The sequence below is a fragment of the Pagrus pagrus genome (genome assembly GCF_965226575.1).
Source record: "Pagrus pagrus genome assembly, chromosome: 16".
Classification (NCBI taxonomy): Eukaryota; Metazoa; Chordata; class Actinopteri; order Spariformes; family Sparidae; genus Pagrus; species Pagrus pagrus.
The window spans coordinates 5143830-5162739 of NC_140200.1; the positions used below are offsets into that span (position 1 = coordinate 5143830).

At 43.1% G+C, this 18910-nt stretch overlaps 1 protein-coding gene across 11 annotated transcripts in view; it reads left to right on the forward strand.

Annotated features, from left to right (window-relative positions):
- plcb1l (phospholipase C beta 1-like) overlaps positions 1-18910 on the forward strand; it is a 173641-nt gene that overhangs the window by 118710 nt on the left and 36021 nt on the right. For all 11 annotated transcript variants that reach the window (XR_014624543.1, XM_084378455.1, XM_084378458.1 and 8 more), the window contains 7 exons: positions 2959-3099; positions 3621-3700; positions 6086-6139; positions 8676-8751; positions 10708-10808; positions 11531-11697; positions 18079-18225. Coding sequence is in view for 10 of the 11 variants with exons in the window: in XM_084378455.1 (XP_084234581.1) it covers positions 2959-3099; positions 3621-3700; positions 6086-6139; positions 8676-8751; positions 10708-10808; positions 11531-11697; positions 18079-18225 (766 nt within the window). In the remaining variant the exon portion in view is untranslated. The remainder of the gene's footprint in view (positions 1-2958; positions 3100-3620; positions 3701-6085; positions 6140-8675; positions 8752-10707; positions 10809-11530; positions 11698-18078; positions 18226-18910) is intronic.

The following is an 18910-nucleotide window of genomic DNA, read 5'->3' on the forward strand; positions in this document are numbered from 1 at the left end:
AATGGCTGCAAGTAGCATCAAAACAGTATGAAATTGTATTGACGTTCGAGCGCTGTAATGTATGAAATATGCATCTTACTGTCGTCTCGTCTGTTCTCAGAAGCCTTTCATCTTCGCCGCTCTGCCAGCGCGCCCCCTCAAAGGGCACTTGGAGCGCAGTGTGTTTTAGCAAATTGAAAGTGGCTTTTTATGGTTTGATTGATGGGGCCGGTGGTGTTCAGAATACATAACTGGACAGTGATGGATTCCCATTCAAATCAGCACTTTGCGTTCAATTGATTGGTGGTCGAGCTCGGGATGGTGTCACTCTAACCTGCCGAGTGAGAGTCATCTGCAAATCACAACATGTTATTTCTCAATGAGCAGTACGGTTAGTTATAAATCTCCTTCTTCTACCCTGGAGATGATATTTTTTCGAGAATGTAGCTTCCCAAGCTGCGAATGCTCATGTGAGAGGCAGGCAGACAGGCAGGCTGTCAGAGCGGGCAGAGTCCACGATGGAGAAAATGCACTGCCTCGGAAAACTTCAGCGCGATAATAACGGGCGCCACTAAGCCACACAATTTGATTTGGGGGTGTGAGGGACGTGTAGAGGACATTTATCAGCGTGACACAGGACACAATGCTCTTTGTGTGATTGGTTAAATTAGTGGGAGCTCATTTGCTTTCACTGCAAAATCCTTTACAGGGCTTTTTTTGTTGTGTTAATTAAGCTGGAGCAACCATTTTGTATGCGGCTCGCGCACGGGCCACAAAGGAGAGAAAAAGATCATTGTTATTCCCGCCTTGCATCTCAGAGACGCTGTAGTTCGTTTTTTTACTTGATTGGTACCAAAGATGAGCTGCCTAAATGTATATTTGCTTAAATTAGTTTGGTTTAGTTTTCCTCCGACAATTACCCCCAATGAAAACAAACCCTTAAGAGTTTTTATGTTTTGTGTGAACTGAAGTGTTGCCAGCACCCGATATTTTGTTTCAGCCGACAACAGACTCATGTAACGTGATTTCTTCTCATGAATTTGCAGTATTTGTGAAAGCATTCATTCAAAATCCCACTGAACAGTATACTTGCGGGATCTCCACAGCAAAGTAAATCCACTGAGGGTTTTATAAGGAAACATTTTGCCCTGTGATGTTATGCGTGCTCACAAGGTACTGCAGTGCGTTGGCTGCTTTTCTTCGTACCATCTCACACGGTTAAGCTGAAAATGTGATGAGACGGGAGGATGTTCTTTGAACTGAAAACAAGCTGGAAAGCAAGGTCTGAAAAGCATTAAGCTTTTAGGAGTTGGAGAGTCGTCGGCGGGTCACTGGTGGGTAAATAAAATCATGTATCCCCTGCAGATATTTTGAGGTCTTTTGTGCTTTGTAACAGTAAAAGTCTACATATTGGACCAGTGAGTTAACCCATGTCATCCGTTTAATATCAGTTCATGCCCCCTTTAACTGGTTTACACTTAAAAATGTCCCCTATAACAGTTCGGCTTAACCCACCTTGTTCGCTGCTTTTGTAATATGGAATCTGCAAGTCACACGAGGACCCACAGGGGCTGAAGTGTCTCACCCCGCCGCTCACACGCTGACTCAAGACCGCTGACCTCTCATTAATCACACAAATCGGCCATCAGACGAAGTGCAAGCAGAAATATCTCTCACTTCCCCAACGAAAAAAAGCATCCCTCGTCTTTTTCCATGGCTGTTTTGTGTCATTTGCCTTCCCACTGAGGAAATTGCTGTTATGGTTTGCTGTGTTTTGGATGCGGGTTGGGCTGAACTGTATCCCACTGTTGTAAAGGTGTGGTGTTGACAGTGCGTATGCAGCTGGGGTTACATGCTGGCATAAGATAAGTAGAAGGCGACATGCACACCACTTGCTTTGTCTCTTTTTGTGGGGCAGGGAATCGAGTAGCCTGAAAAAATCCAGTTCGAAAGGAAAAAATCAATTCCTGCACACACTGCATTGATTTATTAAAAAAAGTTGACATTTCGGTCGAGTATAAAGTGACACAGTGCTTAAATAGAGTCCATAATTGCATGACAGTCCACAGCTGTGTTTTGGGAGGACAGGCCCACCAAAACAACAAAGGAAAACCAACAAATTGCTCTTAGAAATGCAAACAAAGACGGTCCAGATGCCCTACATTTTTGCATAAACATCCCCTGACCACATTTTTAGTGTTCTGGTATTGAGAGGGCTCAAATTTCAAGACAAGGTGTCAACTTAGGGGACGATCTCCTGAAATGTGAGGGATATTGGATGACTCAGTTAGAGACTGTCACACCTTTGGGAGTGAATGAGAACCTTGATCTCAGGGTTTCTCAAGTTTGTTCATAGATTTTTTTTACAGATTGTCTGTTTATATAGAGTTTTTTACTACCTTGGTATAAACCATTTGACAAGGTTATGGATTTTTCTTTGGCCATTTGTTGGCTTGTGTGAATGTTAAAAATGTACTGCCTCTTTTCCATTTGGATACTTTTTATTTTTTTATTTTGTTGATTGATTTGAGCCCTTCAAAACGTTTGGTGGGCCTGCCTGTTTATAAATATTTTGTAAGTGTGTACTTGAATGGATTCAAAGTTGTAAGACCCAATGGGGCATTAACATGCTGTGGACTTGGGTGTATATACAACCTATTTGAAAAAACGTTTCCTTTTTACTGATATAAGAGGATTATAAATATTATATGGTGTGACAGTTGTGAGAATCTTTAAGTAATGAGCTGCTGCATGTGATTATGGACACACCTCCAACACCACTGTGGACTATCATGCAATTACGAGCTGTACAAAAGCACTGAATCACTTTACGATCGGTTTGCCTTATGAACATAATGTCGACTTGTTAATTAATCAATGCAGACATGATAAGTGTATGCGTGAAATGATTTTTTGACTTGATGACTTTTATTGTTTTTAGATCTTGGTGATGAGATTTTTTTTTCTTTCTCTCTTCAGGAAGCCAAACTGCGGGAGCTTCTGGATGTCAGCACCCTGGCGGGGAAGATGGAGAACAGGATGCTGACGGTGGTGAGCGGGCCTGACATGGTCAACATCACCTATCTGAACTTCATGGCCTTCCAGGAGGAGACAGCGAAGGTAAATAATGATAACTTTGTATGAAGATACAACGAGCAGCTGTTAAATACTTTAACTGCTCAGTGTTTTAATTGAGGTGTTCCATTCATATCTGTGAGGTCAGTGTTTGTGAAAGTATTTCCTGTAAGAGAGGTGGAAACGTTAAAAAAAATAAAAGGCAAAAAAGAAATCGTTTATTTGCTAAGATTGCAGAAATGAAAGCTAGAAAGAGCCGGTTGATCTCATGACACAAAGGTTAATTAAAACGATGAAAAGGCTGCGCAACAATAATGTGATCAGTATCTCAATTTCCTTTTTTTTTGTTGCAGATAAATAGACGGAATTAAAACAAGTTTTAATTTATTCTCTGTTCAGTTATCATAAAGGCAATAACCCCAGTGTGTGTAAGGTCAGGCAACCGTGTGTTTTCTGAATTCAAACGTTATCATTATTCCCACACGTATGAAGTAATGTCAACATGTATTTCAAACACATGGCACCAAATTGCACCTGACTCTGTGTCCTTGTTTCATATTCTGCAGGAATGGGCGGAAGAGCTGTTCAACCTTGCGTCGAACCTCTTGGTACAGAACATGTCCAGAGAGGACTGCCTTGAGAAAGCGTACGTCACCCTACACCCACACACAGACACTCACACAGGCAGCAGACACAAAAAAATTTAAATCCACCAACCCCGAGATAAATATGAAAATCAAGTCTAGCAGGAACAAAAAATGTCAGTCATCACAAGCATCGCATTAGGTGCAAACTGTATTTTACATAAACAGAAACAGCAGGAAACAGCAAATGAGCCATCTTCTCTTGTAAGAGGATTTAATGCCAAACAAGTGCACCGAGGGTTTACTTACAAATGAGGCAAAAACTCATTTGCAGCATGCACATAACTGCACTAAGTATGCAGTGAAATACTTAGAGACATCTGCGTCCATACACCAGGGTGAATATTAGCTGTACTCTACTTCCAAACACACATAATCAGGAGGTAAGAAGTTGCTTTTCACAGCTCCACGAGGCAGCCTGAGGGTTTGAGCTTATAAAGGTCACCTCACCCCACATGGATGGAGAGAAAAAACAGGACAGGAAGGAAGCAGGAGGATAAATAAAACAGCTGGAAATATGTATCAGTTCATGAACCCGACTCTGTTGGCCTATCTGCTTCTGGGTGCTCACATGACAGCATGTGCGTGCGTGTGTGTGTGTGTGTGCATCCATATGGTGCTGAATTGGCGACATTATGGCGGACCAGTGTCTACTTAAAGAGGTCGGGCGGGGGGGTTGCTGACCTGAACCTGTTATAGAGGTCGCCGTTTCGTTCCAGCCTATTACATGAATCATCCCTGGGCCTCATCGATGCATCAGGCTTTTTGTCTGGTAAAAGAGTTTTTATCATCAATCGGCCTCGCAGCACGTCTGATCCTGTGTAATAACTGTGTCTAACAGCTCGCGGCAACACGTTTCTATTGATCCGAATGGAGCCCACACACTGATCTATGGATCGCCGCTGATTTATGTGTGCAGCGACTGACTGAGGCGAGCTCATGCAGAGCGAGCCTAAATATGAATCCGCCCTATTGTATTGGGAGAATACGCTGGGCTCGGCTTGGTGACAACTCCCAGCTGTCTGATGTTTATCAGTGAGCAGAAGCCATTATCTCGCACCCCTGAGGAGGCTAATTGACTTATGAGACAATAAAAGTGGCCATCGACCACACAGTACACAGAGCGTTGAATAGAATTGAACAGAGCAGGTTTCGCACTCACGCTGGTCGGGCGCGGCGGCAGTTGTTGTGCACCGCACGGTGACAAATAAGTCGATTCTTTGTCATACTAGCTTTGTGGTGGTCGTCTGCATGTGGCTGATTCTCATCACTTTAGACTGTGATATATATATTTTTTTTAGCGTAGAAGGGCAGCGACAGGAAACAAAACAGGACCCAGCACGTCCTCAAACGGCTGCTCGCTACAAGATGTTCTTTTCAGATCAGTGCAGCAGAGCCGAGGCCACTCCCTACATTATGTTGCCTTTGCGCGCCAATGACTCGGGTTAGCGCGTCTTGTTTTACAATGTGATGACCTGTGATTATGCTGAAAGCTGCGAATTTACCAGGTGTTGCTTTGCATTTCATCCCACGCCAGAAAAAAGTAAGTGAGTGGATGTGCAGAAATAAGTAGGCAGAATGGAAACTGACCTCCTCGATTTACCAGAGAGGGAGGCCGGAGGCAGAGGCAGAGAAAGAGAAAGTGAAACAGAAAAGGAAACAGATGCATCTGTTTTCCTCTACTCGTCTTAATGAATAATACAGGCAGGTGTAAGGCAGACGAGGGCACCAAGAAACACCTAGCCGTCCCCTCCTTCTCTCCTCTCCGACCTTATGTAGCTCCAGTGACGTCAGCTGTTGTCAGCTAGCTCTCTCTGCCAACATTTTTCACTACATGCTCCCTTCTTTACTAGAGACAAAAAAAACCACCTCAGACAAAACCCAGCCCGGCCCCCGTTAACCATTACAGTCACTGGTGACTTTGCCCGTGGCAGCCGGCTTGCCCTACGAAGTGGACACCGTAATGGATATTAATTATTAGCCAGCAGCTACTTAAAGCCCGGCCTGTAATGATGGCTCCTGTTGCAGCTGAGCTATTTATAGCCCAGGCTGCGCTGCCTGTGCTGCTGCTGCTGCTGCTGCTGCTGCTGCTGCATGGCTCTGTGCTGCCAATGCAAGACTTCCAGGGATTAGCCACGACTCGAACCTGCTATTCAAACACAGCCAAATATTCATGGTGTGCTCGGAGACTTCTACACATGCAGTCAGCTGCTGTGAGACACCAGTGTGTATTTCACCACACTTGCTCATAGACATACATTGAAATTGGTACTGTAGATGTACTGTACATCAAGCAGATTCACACACACACACACACACAATTACAATTCAACCAAACACAAACTGTACTACGTGTTGTGTAAGGTGTTGTGCTCTGTCCAACGCAGATACACTCGGCTGAAGCTGCAGCTCAACCCTGAGGGGCGAATCCCTGTCAAGAAGTAAGTCTCTCTGACTCACTCATCTCTCCCTCGCCACCTCTCTGCTCTTTTGATCAGCTTCCTCTGCCTTCGCCCTGTTACTATGAGCATGTATGTGCTTCAGTCAACACACATTCTTTGAGTATACATGTGTGCATTTCTTAGCGTGTGTTACTTTTCCCTTCTGTTGTCACAACACTCCCTTTTGCTCTTACACGACTCAAGCTCTGCGGTAAAATGAGCTCCATTAATCCTGCCACTATCCTTTCCTATGTCTGTGAAGAGTCCACCCTTATTTGTTTGTGCATGTGTGTGTGAGAAGTAGCATGCCCTGACCCAGCCCCATTCATATCTGTCACAGTGTGTGATGTTTGTGAGAAATTCTTCTTTTTTTTGTGAATTACAGTTCCAATATTGCCCATCTGGGAGTTTGTCATCTGCTCAGTAACAAATCCAACTCTCTCCACCGCCATTAGTCAAGTTGAGCTTTGAGGCAGCCAACAGTGGACTTCTGCGATAACCTCCCTCAGAGCCGCAGAGGAAAACAGTGGGTGTCAATGCAGAGAGGCAGAGAGACACTCCTTGCCGTTTAGGGAATTAACCTCCTAGCTGGGAGGACATGTCAGCTTGACTAATGTCAGCTTGACTCCGCTCTCCCACGGAGCATACAGTATGCGCTCATGGATGTGCACAGGCATACCTCTGCATGTAATTAAAAGAGGCGACGGCCTACGGAAACAAAGCTAAACAGCCAGCGGTAGCTTTGACGACGCTGGAGTTCACTGCAGTAAATCTCAGTTATTGTGTATATACACTGGAATAAAACAGGGAGGACGGGAGCCCAACCACACACAGACACTGTGTCACTCTGCGCTCTAATAACTGATGAGACAGGATAGCGGAGAGAATCATGTATCTAAAGCTAAAAATAAATAAAAAAACATTGTGTCACAGGCTGAAAGGGATGTTTTTCTTAACTCATGACTCGAGTCATTGTGACTTGGGGTCGACTCATGTCACTGTTTTGATGAATTCCAGCTCGACTTCCTTCTATAAAATAGTTTGTTTTGTTTTTCTGTGATGCATAAAGGGACTCAAACTCAGTTTTTCCATTGTAAAATGATTCACGTCAATTAATCTTGACTTGACAGAAAATAAATGACTCGCAACTTGACTTGGGCTTGGAAGTTATAGATTTGTAACGTGACTTGACTTGAGATATGATGACTTATGACTGTGTTAAGTCAGTTTCACTGTTTAAAAGCTAATATTTATCGATTTAGATTTAGAAATAAACTTTCATAATGTTATTTGTTTTTTGTTTGATTACATTTATTTCAATCAATGATTATAATACATTTTCAATTAATTGTCATACTTTTAGAGGTTAGATACGCTGGCCGATAATATCATCATTAGACGGGTACTAATACCTCGTCTTTTCTGTTTATATAAACCAGATACTGCAGATGAGACTGCAGCATCTGGAGGGGAAAAAGTGACTTGACTCTGGACTTAAATTGCCTTAACTATGGACTTGACTTGTCTGAGAAAAAATGACTGGAGTCACATGTCTTCGTTTTGAGTTCTTCAGGGAAAGTAATAACACCACAGTCAGTTTTGTGTTATGATGCTTGAAACATTATCTGCATGTCTTTTGTTTATACACACAAGAAAAACATCTAGACTTGTGACTGGTGATGTGTGCAGTAACAAGTAGTGTCTAAGAAATGAAACGACAGCGATAATTATATTGATAATTACGGTAACGATAAAGATAATGACATTGGAAACGATAATGGTCATTGTAATGGCAGTGAAAACGATAATGATGAGACGAAACGACAACGACTTTGCGTGCTCATATTTGTAAACATGTTTGTGGTTATTTCATCTTTATAAAGACTCACAAACATTATCTCATTAGTTATGCACATATGGTGTTCCCATCTGGAGTTAGACAGTGTGAACAGCAGTGTGTTTAGTATTAAGGTTTTGTATATAGGCAGTGTTCATTAAGTTAAAATAATAATGTGCTTTTTACAGCGTGTACACATGTTGCACCTTTCTAGATCCGCAGTATTTGTCAGTATGCACTTTTAAAGCAGTGAGGGTGGACAAAATAATAGAAAACACCTCACAGAAAGTTGAATCAACAGCTCTCTAGAATAGTTTCAGCAAAAGATTATAACCTCCATGAATACAGAATTTATTTCAGGGCTTTTTTATGAGGCTGGATTAGTTTTAGCTAGGTGTACTGCTCTTTCTCTCTCTATTTTCCCTTAATCTGCATGTAATACATTTACATTTTTCATCTTTTTCATTTTCTTTGTCTCATTTGCGTCTTTTAATCTGCAAGTTTCCCTGCAGTTTGTTGTTACATTCTCTAAACTCCCTCTCCAGTTTCTGTTTCATCTTTTTATCCTTCTCATCGTTTGATGATCCTTTTCACACAGGATATCTTCAATAACTGACTAAAAGTGATAAGTAAAAACTTCTCTGTCTGTGTGGCATTTTCTGGGATTACTCATAAGGGTGTGTTTTTGTGTCCCCGCAGTATCTTCAGGATGTTCTCGTCAGACAGGAAGCGAGTGGAGACGGCCCTGGAAAACTGTAACCTCCCTTCTGGCAGAGTGAGACACCAAAACACTGAAGCTCCCTCTTTCTTCTGTCGTACTGTCTCCTCATATTTCCGCTCTGCCTCTGAACCTGGTGTCCCCTCTTCTCTTCTCCGCTTCTCCTTCTTATCTTCATCTCCGAGCTCTTTCTTCTTCTCCATCTATCCACCCATCCTTCAGTGTGTCCTCTCACTATTCAGCTTGTTCTTTATCCTCCTGAAACAGCAGCTGATTGATGCTTTGCTCATTTGTGTGGAGTCGTATTTTCTGGATGTCTGCTTGACTTCCCACTCAGAACTGATTTAGCCTTGGTCGTAATGAAACAAATAGACCCAGTGGGAGCAATAGAGATGACAAAAGCTGTTTTATCTTTACCTCTCTGCAGATATCACTGGAGAGAAGCTGCCCCCTCATGCATTGAGGTGTAAACACTCCCCCAACACAGCAAACAAGTTCTGTACTCCAGCAGTGGCAAGCAATTTGCATGTTTGGAAGTGGGAAAAGGCTATTTAACGCAGTTCTGAACATATGCCGAAACATATGCACATACAGTCGAGGCAGACAACAAACACACACACACTCACACACAGAAATACAAGCAGACACACACACAGAACAAACTATACATAATTAGCACAGGGAGAGGGAGCAGGAGGTAAAAACGTGTTGCCGTTTGAAGGTCTGGTGGGATTTGCTGTTGTTCCAGCACGCAAGTAATTACAGCTAAACGATAGTGCTGTTAATCCCTCAAACGCACACACTCACACACACAAAAGCGCATTCACTACGTAGCTCGCACCAAGGTCTTCGGAGTGAGTCACCGAGTTTTCGGCTGGGCTTGACCTGCATCCCCCCCCCTCCCTCGTGCATCCTTCCTCATCTCCTTTTTCCCTCGCTGTTTGGTTCTGCTCTGTTTCTCGCTGGCACAGTGCTGCTGCCTTCTGCTCGCCGCGCTGTGTCTTTATCAGACCTGTTTGGCTCTGATAGCTCTATAAGGAGCCCTCGTGGCCACAGCTTCTTTTTTTTTTTTGTTTAAGTCTAGGTGCAAATTGCAGGCAGTCATCTTTTGTTAATTATTTCCTTTTGAAATGTATGCTTAGTGTAATCGCTTCCCGCGGGAGATTAGAAGTCGGGGTCAGCTTTAGAACAACGAGGAGCGTGAAAGACGTTCTTGCTCGTAGGCACATCAGCACAGCATTTCCCTTTTACCAATTTTCTTGTATAAATTATTTTCTGCCGGCCTGCTGTATGAGTCACCACAGAATCAGTGTTGTGTGCTGCACAGATTACAAAGCATTTTATGTCAACTTGATGACTTGAGGACTATACAAATGAATTGGACTTAGCTTGTGCACATAAATAGATAGCAAAGATAACAGACCCATATTGTGCGGTTATGAGGATTTGCTTAATCCAACTTGAAGCGCAAACCGCAAAAGTGAGGGTAGTGTGTAGGGGGTTCATTGCTGGACCACCTGCTAAATTAGGACTCATACTGTGGTGAAGGCAGACTATGTATGATCGAAATATAATATATATATAATTCTGCCAGGTTAAAAGCCACTGTAAACATTGCTTCGCATACTGGTTGTATTTTGAGAAGTGTTTCCCTCCTTGGAGCAGCATGCTAGTACCAAAGAATCATTGCAGCTTCTCATTTGTTGTTTCACGGCTGAAGAGCGATTTAGGATAAGGACATATCAGAATGTTCTTGCGTAATGCTCCTTGTGTGCAAACTCTACACATAAGTTGTGAAGTTCTTGTACTCACGAACCAAACTGAACATTTTCTCATAGATATTCTGTTTAAACAATAGAATCACCAGAATTTCAATGCCAATACAAAAAATAATTGATGATAACCTAAAGATGCTTCAGATTTTTAGTCCTCCCACAGTGTCTACCTACTAGGCCACTTGCTGCCCCATAATTTGTACCTTATATGTGACCGTGTTGCTGTTCTCTGCCGCAGAATGACTCCATCCCCCAGGAAGATTTCACTCCAGAGGTCTACAACATGTTTCTGAGCAACATCTGCGCCCGATCTGAGCTGGACCACATCTTCTCCGACGTGTAAGAGCCGTGTTTCCCTCAGTGTGTTTGCCTGTCAGGAAGGAATCATCTTTTCAAACCCCAAACAACACAGTAATTCACAGTTAAGAAGAAATGTTGAAACAATGTGAGAGTGATCATTTTTTTTCCCTAGCCATCTGTTGCTTCCTTCAGTCAGGCAGCTAGATAACGGCTGCCAACCTCGAGCGGGCGGTATGGCTTTGTAGGTTTAAGACACCTGCTTTTACCCATTAGGGTCATCATCAGCAGATAATTAGTACAGGAGTGTGTGTGTAATGGTTGTGACTCCTCGATCCCGGCTGTGTGGCTCCTGCTGCTGCCGCCCCTCGGCCCCCAGAGGAACTCAGACCATCAGCCGAGGCAGCACGGCAGCATGACCGAGGCCACACCAAGTCATAGATCTTAATCACAGTTAAGTGAGACGGCACGAGAGCCAGGAGGATATGGAGATGATAATTCAGCGGAACAGGCTTAGATATGAAAGGCGTTTTAATCAAATCTCATAATTTACTCAACACAACATTTAATCCTCTGCTCCTTTGCGCTTCTGTTTCTCTCCCTCTCCACATCTCCTTGCCGGGCGCTTTAATTACCGCTCCTCCCCTCCATCATCTCCCCCTTAGTTTCATTTTCTCCTATTTTAATTTCTGAATTCCCGTTCTTGTGCCCACATCTCGCTTCGTAACCCCCCAGCTTTTTTTTCTCTTCTCCTCTCTTCTCAGGGGGGCTAAGAGTCGTCCGTACCTCACGGTGGAGCAGATGACGGAGTTTATTAACAGTAAACAGCGAGACCCTCGGCTGAACGAGATACTCTACCCTCCTCTCAAACCAGAGCAGGTCCAGTTGCTGGTGGACAAATATGAACCCAATGCTTCGCTTGCACAGAAAGGTCAGTGGCTCAAATGTCTGTGAGTACAAGCACAGGTACACCGTCATGCTTTTATGTACGCATAAACACACATGAGGGACATTTGAGCTTGACAGATGAGCTTTTTATACATTAAGTAAGGTGCTCAAAAGTGCAGTTTTGTAGTAAAAACCATTTGGAAACGACAAAACACTTGACCTGACCCAGACGTCCCCTCCTGACCCTCCACTCCAGCCACCACCACCAGAACATTTGGCAGAGCTGTTGTCATAGCATTGCTCAGAAAGTGAGGGGACATAGTGGGGTGCCAAGGAGAGGAATGTTAGAAGTCTGAACACACACACACACACACACACAAGTTTCACCCACTCCAAACACTGCCAAGCTTAACGGATATTCCCTGCCATTTTATTTACAAGAATAGGATTACTGAGTAGAATCCTTTAGTGGAGAGAGAAAGTGAAAAGACAGAGCGAGAGAAGGTTGCGTGTGTGTGTGTGTGTGTGTGTGTGTGTGTGTGTGTGTGTGTGTGTGTGTGTGTGTGTGTGTGTGTGTGTGTGTGTGTGTGTGTGCTTCAGGAGAGCTTGAACAAATAGCAAGTGGCAAGTGGACTGCAGCAGAGTTCTTATGTGGTGCTGTTCACACAAAGACTGGTCTTTAATGAAAATCAAAAATCTTCTGTTTGTCTCTGATACCACTTTTACACCACAATTAGCGTGTATCTGCAGGTTTTTAAAACGTGGATAAACCTAAAATTGGGAATTTGACTTTTTCATGTTGGCTTTCTGTTTGTTTTTTTACCTTGTGTGTCACGTTATTCATCAAAGTGCGCTGGAAAACAGTAGAAAGCAGCTGATTATATACCTCATCAGACTACATCCAGAAGACATTAAAACATGTTTTAAAAAGTCGGAATAACATTATGAATTGGACACAGGAGCTGATAACAGAAGCCTCTCTATCGAATTCAGCGCCGACTGAACGATGTTCAAGCGCTGCTCGGAAAGAGATGAATTAAAAAGTATTGACAAGCCAGCATCCTTAACTTAGCATAGCATAGCGCCCGAAGAGGGGCGGATATAAGCGTGTCCACCTGGTTGTTGTGTTTTCATCAGAGCCGGAGCCGATAAGTACCCATGACTAATGCAGAGTCAACTGACGTGGGAGTAAATGCTGATTATACGCATTTACATTGAAGACCAAACCCAGATGTTGGCAGATATGAGTGTGTTTTGTGTCAAGTGTGAAAGTGGTATTTACATACAAAAGCGTATCTGATTAATACAATTTGCACAGACCAGTGATTTGAAGCGCAGTTATGGCGGCTCAGAAAGCTCCGTGCAGTGCAACTTAAAACCATATTTTGATATTTAATTCACTTTCTAGCAGAGAGCAAGAGGAGAAGTTTGATACCTCTCTCACATAAGTTTGTCTACTGTAAGGTTACAGCAGGTGCTTAGCTTAGCTTAGCTTAGCTTAGCTTAATTTACAGGAACAGGAACAGGTAGCGTGTCTCTGTTTGAAGCCCGCCTGCACATCTTAAGCTCTCCAATTAACATGGAATATGCAGTTTGTTTGTTTGTTTGTTTGTTTGTTTGTGTAAGTGTAAAAACAACAATTTGCTGTTTCATTGGGGGGTTTCATTGTGCTGGACTATTTATTGGCGGGAAGCAGTTGCCTGGCAACCGGTAGTAGTTTGTCAACTTGTACCATTTCTGTATTTGCGGTCCCTGCAGCGTGTTTCTGTATTCTGCGCATGTGTTGTCAAGTTCGTCCATCAAATTTGCTAAATGCCACCTTGACAACACATGTGTTTGTGTTCTGTCCAGATGCATGAGTCACAGCCACCGTGTCGTACCGTAGGTAGCAGCAATAATCTACCTGTTGTAACATAATATCCAAACAAAGAACATGAATAAAGATAGAGACCATCTTTTACACCACAAAAGTGCACGTGTGGAAGTTAATAAACAGGCAGTTTTAGAGGGAGTATTGGAGAGCCAGGAGTGGTGCAGCCTTACTCATTAACAGCCAAGATGGATGAGTGTAGGTGATCCAACACTCCTGGACGTGTTCTGCTTTCATGTCTTCTGAAGTGTCAGCGGACACAGAGCTGCCAAAACGTCCCACTTCAGATATCAGGCATCAAGGTCGGGCATGTGCCAATAAAAAATATATCTGCTGGAAAGCATTTGATACAAGGCTGCCAAAGTGCGTGACTTTCTTTACACCATGTTCTGTTTAATCTCGAACTATTTTGATAACCCAATAAAAAAATGTTAGAGATACTGACTCCATGTGTAATTGAGTTGCTTGTATCAGAGGTGTGAATGTTCGCGGGCCACACGATCCGAGCTTTGTGACACATAGCTTTAGGACAGGGAACATCCTGAATCTGGCAAACATCAAGAACATGACTCGACTGTGCACAGATGTCTCGGAGCTGGACGGCAAAAGGTTGACACTGCGCCTCAATTCATGGCTGTTATCTTATTAATGTGATGTTGGCCTAATGTTCACTCAACGTTGGATGCAAGAGAGTGATGTTGCAGCGATGACTTAACTTTTTAACTTGTAATAATTTTGTGTTTGCTGCGGCCTCTGATCTTGCCGTCTCACTGGTGCAGAATCCTTCATTTCCGCATTGCGATGCATCTTGGAATCAAGTCATTTCCACACCTTGAGATTATATTTACCCAGTGACAGTTTATTTCCTTCTTCGTGGTCCAGAAAGCACCAAACACTGTAATACAGGGCTGCAGTAAGGACCACTCCTACTATAAATGTTGTTCTTATCTCTGGACCTGAGTTAAAGACTTACTGATTACATGACATGTCTCCAGCTCTCCAGTCAATATTACATTTGAGTTTAATATGCCACATGTTTTGTTCAGTGTCTCAGGCAGCAACAAATATCAGATCTTTAGATGTTAAATCTGCATACGGCTGTTCATCAAACACTTTTAAGTCTAAAGACGTGTACTAAAGAAGTTAAGTACGTTGGTGAATATATTTAAAAGTATCTTGAGAAAAACGTTCGGTTCTTCGGGCTGTTATTAAATAGAGAGCCTGTTTCAAAATTAAAAAATGCTAATCTACGGTGCCAGAAGCAGCTGTTTATCTAAAAACGTATTCAGTGTAGCATTATTATGCCGATCACATTTGCAAGTTTATTGCTAATCGCGTTGAACTAAATTGACCTCAACTGACTCGAGCAGAGCACGAGTGCCTCTTTAATAAACCCTCCTGAGCAAAGTACTTTCTGCTTTTTTTCCCCCCAAACCTGTAACAAAATTAATCATGGGTGCCCAAATAATTCGTCAAACCACGTTGCGACACCCCGTTCGACCCCCTTGTGTTTGACTCTGATCACAGCGATGTGCTCGTAGTGTGATGTGGTGGTTTCAGCCTGTCCCCAGCTCTCTGGAAGCGTGCCCTTCTCCGTCCCAGTGACAGATTTCCCCATGTGAAGTATTTATCTAGCCGGAGGAAGTGTTGCCATCTGCTCTGCAGAGGGGTCCAGAGCTCCACATGCTACCTTCACACACACACACTTTTTCCTCTCTCAAGGACACTCAAATGTGCACAGAGAAATCAACATTGGTTGGTTTTGTGCATAACAAGCGTGTGCTTTTACTGTAGATTGCACTGAAAAAGCATCATGTGGATGCTTGTACACAGTCAGTCTGCATAAATGCATTCGCTTTAATTGGAGACAGTGGATAGGGTGCCTCAGGTCTGCCTCAAAATAGCCTGTGTAATCTAGTTACTTTCATTTTCTTCTCTGCTTACTCTCTTTGTCGCACTCTCCCTTCCTCTGCTTCCAGTGTGTCATACCTCTCGTTCGTCTCTTCAGTGCTCTGTCATCGTCTTTGACTACTTCAGTCTGCGCTCGCTCAAACGGTCCGACATTGTTTGAATGCAGATGAATAAAATGCTAAATGAAACAAGACACTTATAGTCTCTTACATCCAGAGTGGGTGGTGGCGTATCATCGCATATTCATCTTCTGTGATTGTAGAGAGGAAGCTCTTTGTCAGATTCAGCCGGTTTGTGTCCACCCTCGTCTCACAGGTTATCATTAAATTGAGAATACATTTACACTGCCATTTCCTCTCAGCTCAACACAGTCCTTGAGCTTTTTTTACAGCCTCTCATACTTTCATACTAGAGCTTCCTTTTCTTTCTGATCCAACTTCGCCCCTTCAACCGTCACCTTTTGAATAACACCTGTAGGCTCTCACTCAAGTGCACCTCTAATCCCAGCCATGTTAACACCATTTTTCCCTGTTTGACCTACAAATGTCTCGGGAACTGGGGAAACTCTGCGTCTATGTCTGTGCGAGTGCGATCGGCACAGTGGTTAGGCCTTAGCCTGGCACAGGGAGGTCCTGGCAGTCAGTAGGGAGTAAGACGCTGAGTGCGACTGAGCTCACATGTCACAGACAGCAGCCAGCCTTAATTAGTCCAGCAACTCTGCAGAGGGCGGCACCGCATTAATTAGCATAAAGTGGCCGGAGGGACCTGCTGCACCCGTCGAGCTTGCATCATTTAGCATATTTAGCATAACCTGAAATGAGTGTGTGTGTGTGTGGGTGGAGGAGGTAGTGAGTGTTATGGTAGCGCCTTGGGCGCTTGTTATACGTTGTACAAAATTGAATCCATGCAGGTGTGGTGTGTGATGTGTATGGTAATGTGTATGGAAATTTTTAATCTCGTGTCTGGATGACTGGAGATGTGAGCTTCTCTTCTGCTGCTTATGACTTATTTATTATTCGCGATCTCGAGCACATTCAGCGAAGGCATGAGCTCGGTGATGACAGCTAAAAGGCAAAGCTTACCACAAGTGACCTTGACAAACAATCAAAACATGGATAGAACAACGTCAAGGGTGGGTACGCTTTGGCAGATCCCTATGTGACTTATTAGATCTAAGATATAAGAAAATCACTTTTCTTTTGTAAAATATATGCGTTCATCCACCTAGACACCTTTAATATTTCTAATGAAGGCTAATCACTGACAGTACACACCGGCGGTAAAATATAAGAAAGCGAAACAGGCTCAGGCTTTAAGGATTAACTCTAAAGGCTTTCAGCAAACAGTGAATCAGGATTCTGGTTAAATTAAACTACTAATGTAATCTCAATGCTATTTAGTGATTATGAACATTTTTGTCCTCCAACTGCTAGTTTGAAGACACCTGCAGCATAGGAAACACAAACATGCACTAACAAGGCTCTTATTAGTTATGAAAGATTATATTGCAATTATTTTCAAAGACAGTGCGATTGCAAAATGATTCACGGTTAGTGGGAATGATCATTTGCATAATTTTGCATGCATCACAATTTTAATTTTTACCAAAAAAAACTGTTAAAATCATGATGATGTGACATTTGTTGGGTCTGCACAAACAAACACGTTTCCTTTCATCTGGAGAACAATATGTGACGGCCGGGACTGCAGTATATCATTAAAATGCTGTTTAACATACTGTTACACATCATTTCCTTCATTAAAAAACTGCAGCTTCCTGGCCACGTTGCAATTTCGATAATATTTTGGTTAATTGTGCAGCCCTAGCTGTTACCCATGCTGCATATACAAGAAATTGCAAAGGCAATAGCATAATGTGGCCCATAGTCATGTGGAACAATATGCTACACAATGTTTTGATTCAAGTTAAAAGACGAGGCTGACGGTTTGTTGTTGTCAACAAAAGCTGTGAAAAGATCGAAGCCAACAATGTGTAACGCTGTAAAATCTGACAAAGGTGCTTTGCTTAAAACAACTGAGGAAACCGACTACCTCAAAATTACCAAACTGGCCTTTCCGCAGAGATTGCATGTTCTCCCCGTGTCTGCGCGAGTCCTCTCCGGGTCCTCTGGCTTCCTCCCACAATCCAACGACATGCAAAAAAAAAGCTAGGCTAATTGTTTACGCTAAATTGTTGAACCTGCGACTTATCGTGGGTGTACACTGCCGTTGCCCAATGTCAGCTGGGATCAGCTCCAACCATAACCGTCATTTCTGCACATTCTGTTGACATTGTTACTTAATTCTCAGTTAAGGTTCTTACAGACTGCACCTTTAAAGACTGTAGATAATCTTCGAAAGAGCAGGGCTCTGATGTTCCTACAAGACATCAGTCAAGCAAGAGTAAGTCGTGCATTTGGATTAACACACATTTGGTGCAGAGTGAGAAGTATATGGGATCAATTCAAAATAAAATACAGCACACAGCACAGAGGAATGAGCTGCTTCGGCTACAGAGACAACACTCTAAGAAATATGCTTATCCTTGAACTCCTTCAGAATGGATTTGGAGTGCAGGTTCCTGTCTGGATCCAAAAAAGGTTTTCCATTATAACAGAGAAATGCTGTGTTGTGTTTGTGCAGGTCAGATCTCGGTGGAAGGCTTTGCCAGGTATCTGAATGGAGAAGAGAACAGCATCATCCCACCTGAGAAGCTGGACCAGAGTGAAGACATGACCTTTCCCCTCTCCCACTATTTCATCAACTCCTCACACAACACATACCTCACAGGTACGCACACACATCCAAGGCAGCGTGTCTCTCTGTCTGTTTTGCACTCACATACTACCACTCAGCTCGATTTGACTCCTGACTGATAGCACACGCGCATCCTTTGTTCTTTTACACATGAGCAGATCACTCGTTCATTGAGGAATACAATTATGGTTGCACCGGTGAATACAGCCCGGTTTTATACCTCGCGGGTCAGTCAATCAAACGCGCCGGTGCATACGACGCCCCCTCTGCTGCTGTTACCTCTTCAAGAGGTTATCCAATCAAGTCATGCCATGAGACTCAATTCATTGATATTCATGAGTTAAATATTTCTTTAGACTGGTAGTCACAGTAACTGGCTCCTGGCAGTGCACAAGCATGGCAGGCACAATACAGAGGCCATTTTCTCTTCAATGGTTATTAGAAATTCATCTATTCAAATCTATTCTGGGGGGAACTGGAGAGCATTGAATCTTTCAAGTAGATCAAATTTCTCCAGCGATGGAAAAAAAAATGGAATTTCTGTAATAGGCCAAACTCACAGCCTGCGAACTGAAGAAAATGAGAAAAACAAACAACAGGTCCTTGATTCTCTCCTCATGGACGCTGGTTTTCTGTATGTGTTTTCAAAGTGACACACTGTGATATTATTATAGGAAACAGAGAGGTGCTGCAGCAGAAGCCAATTTATGTTTCACAA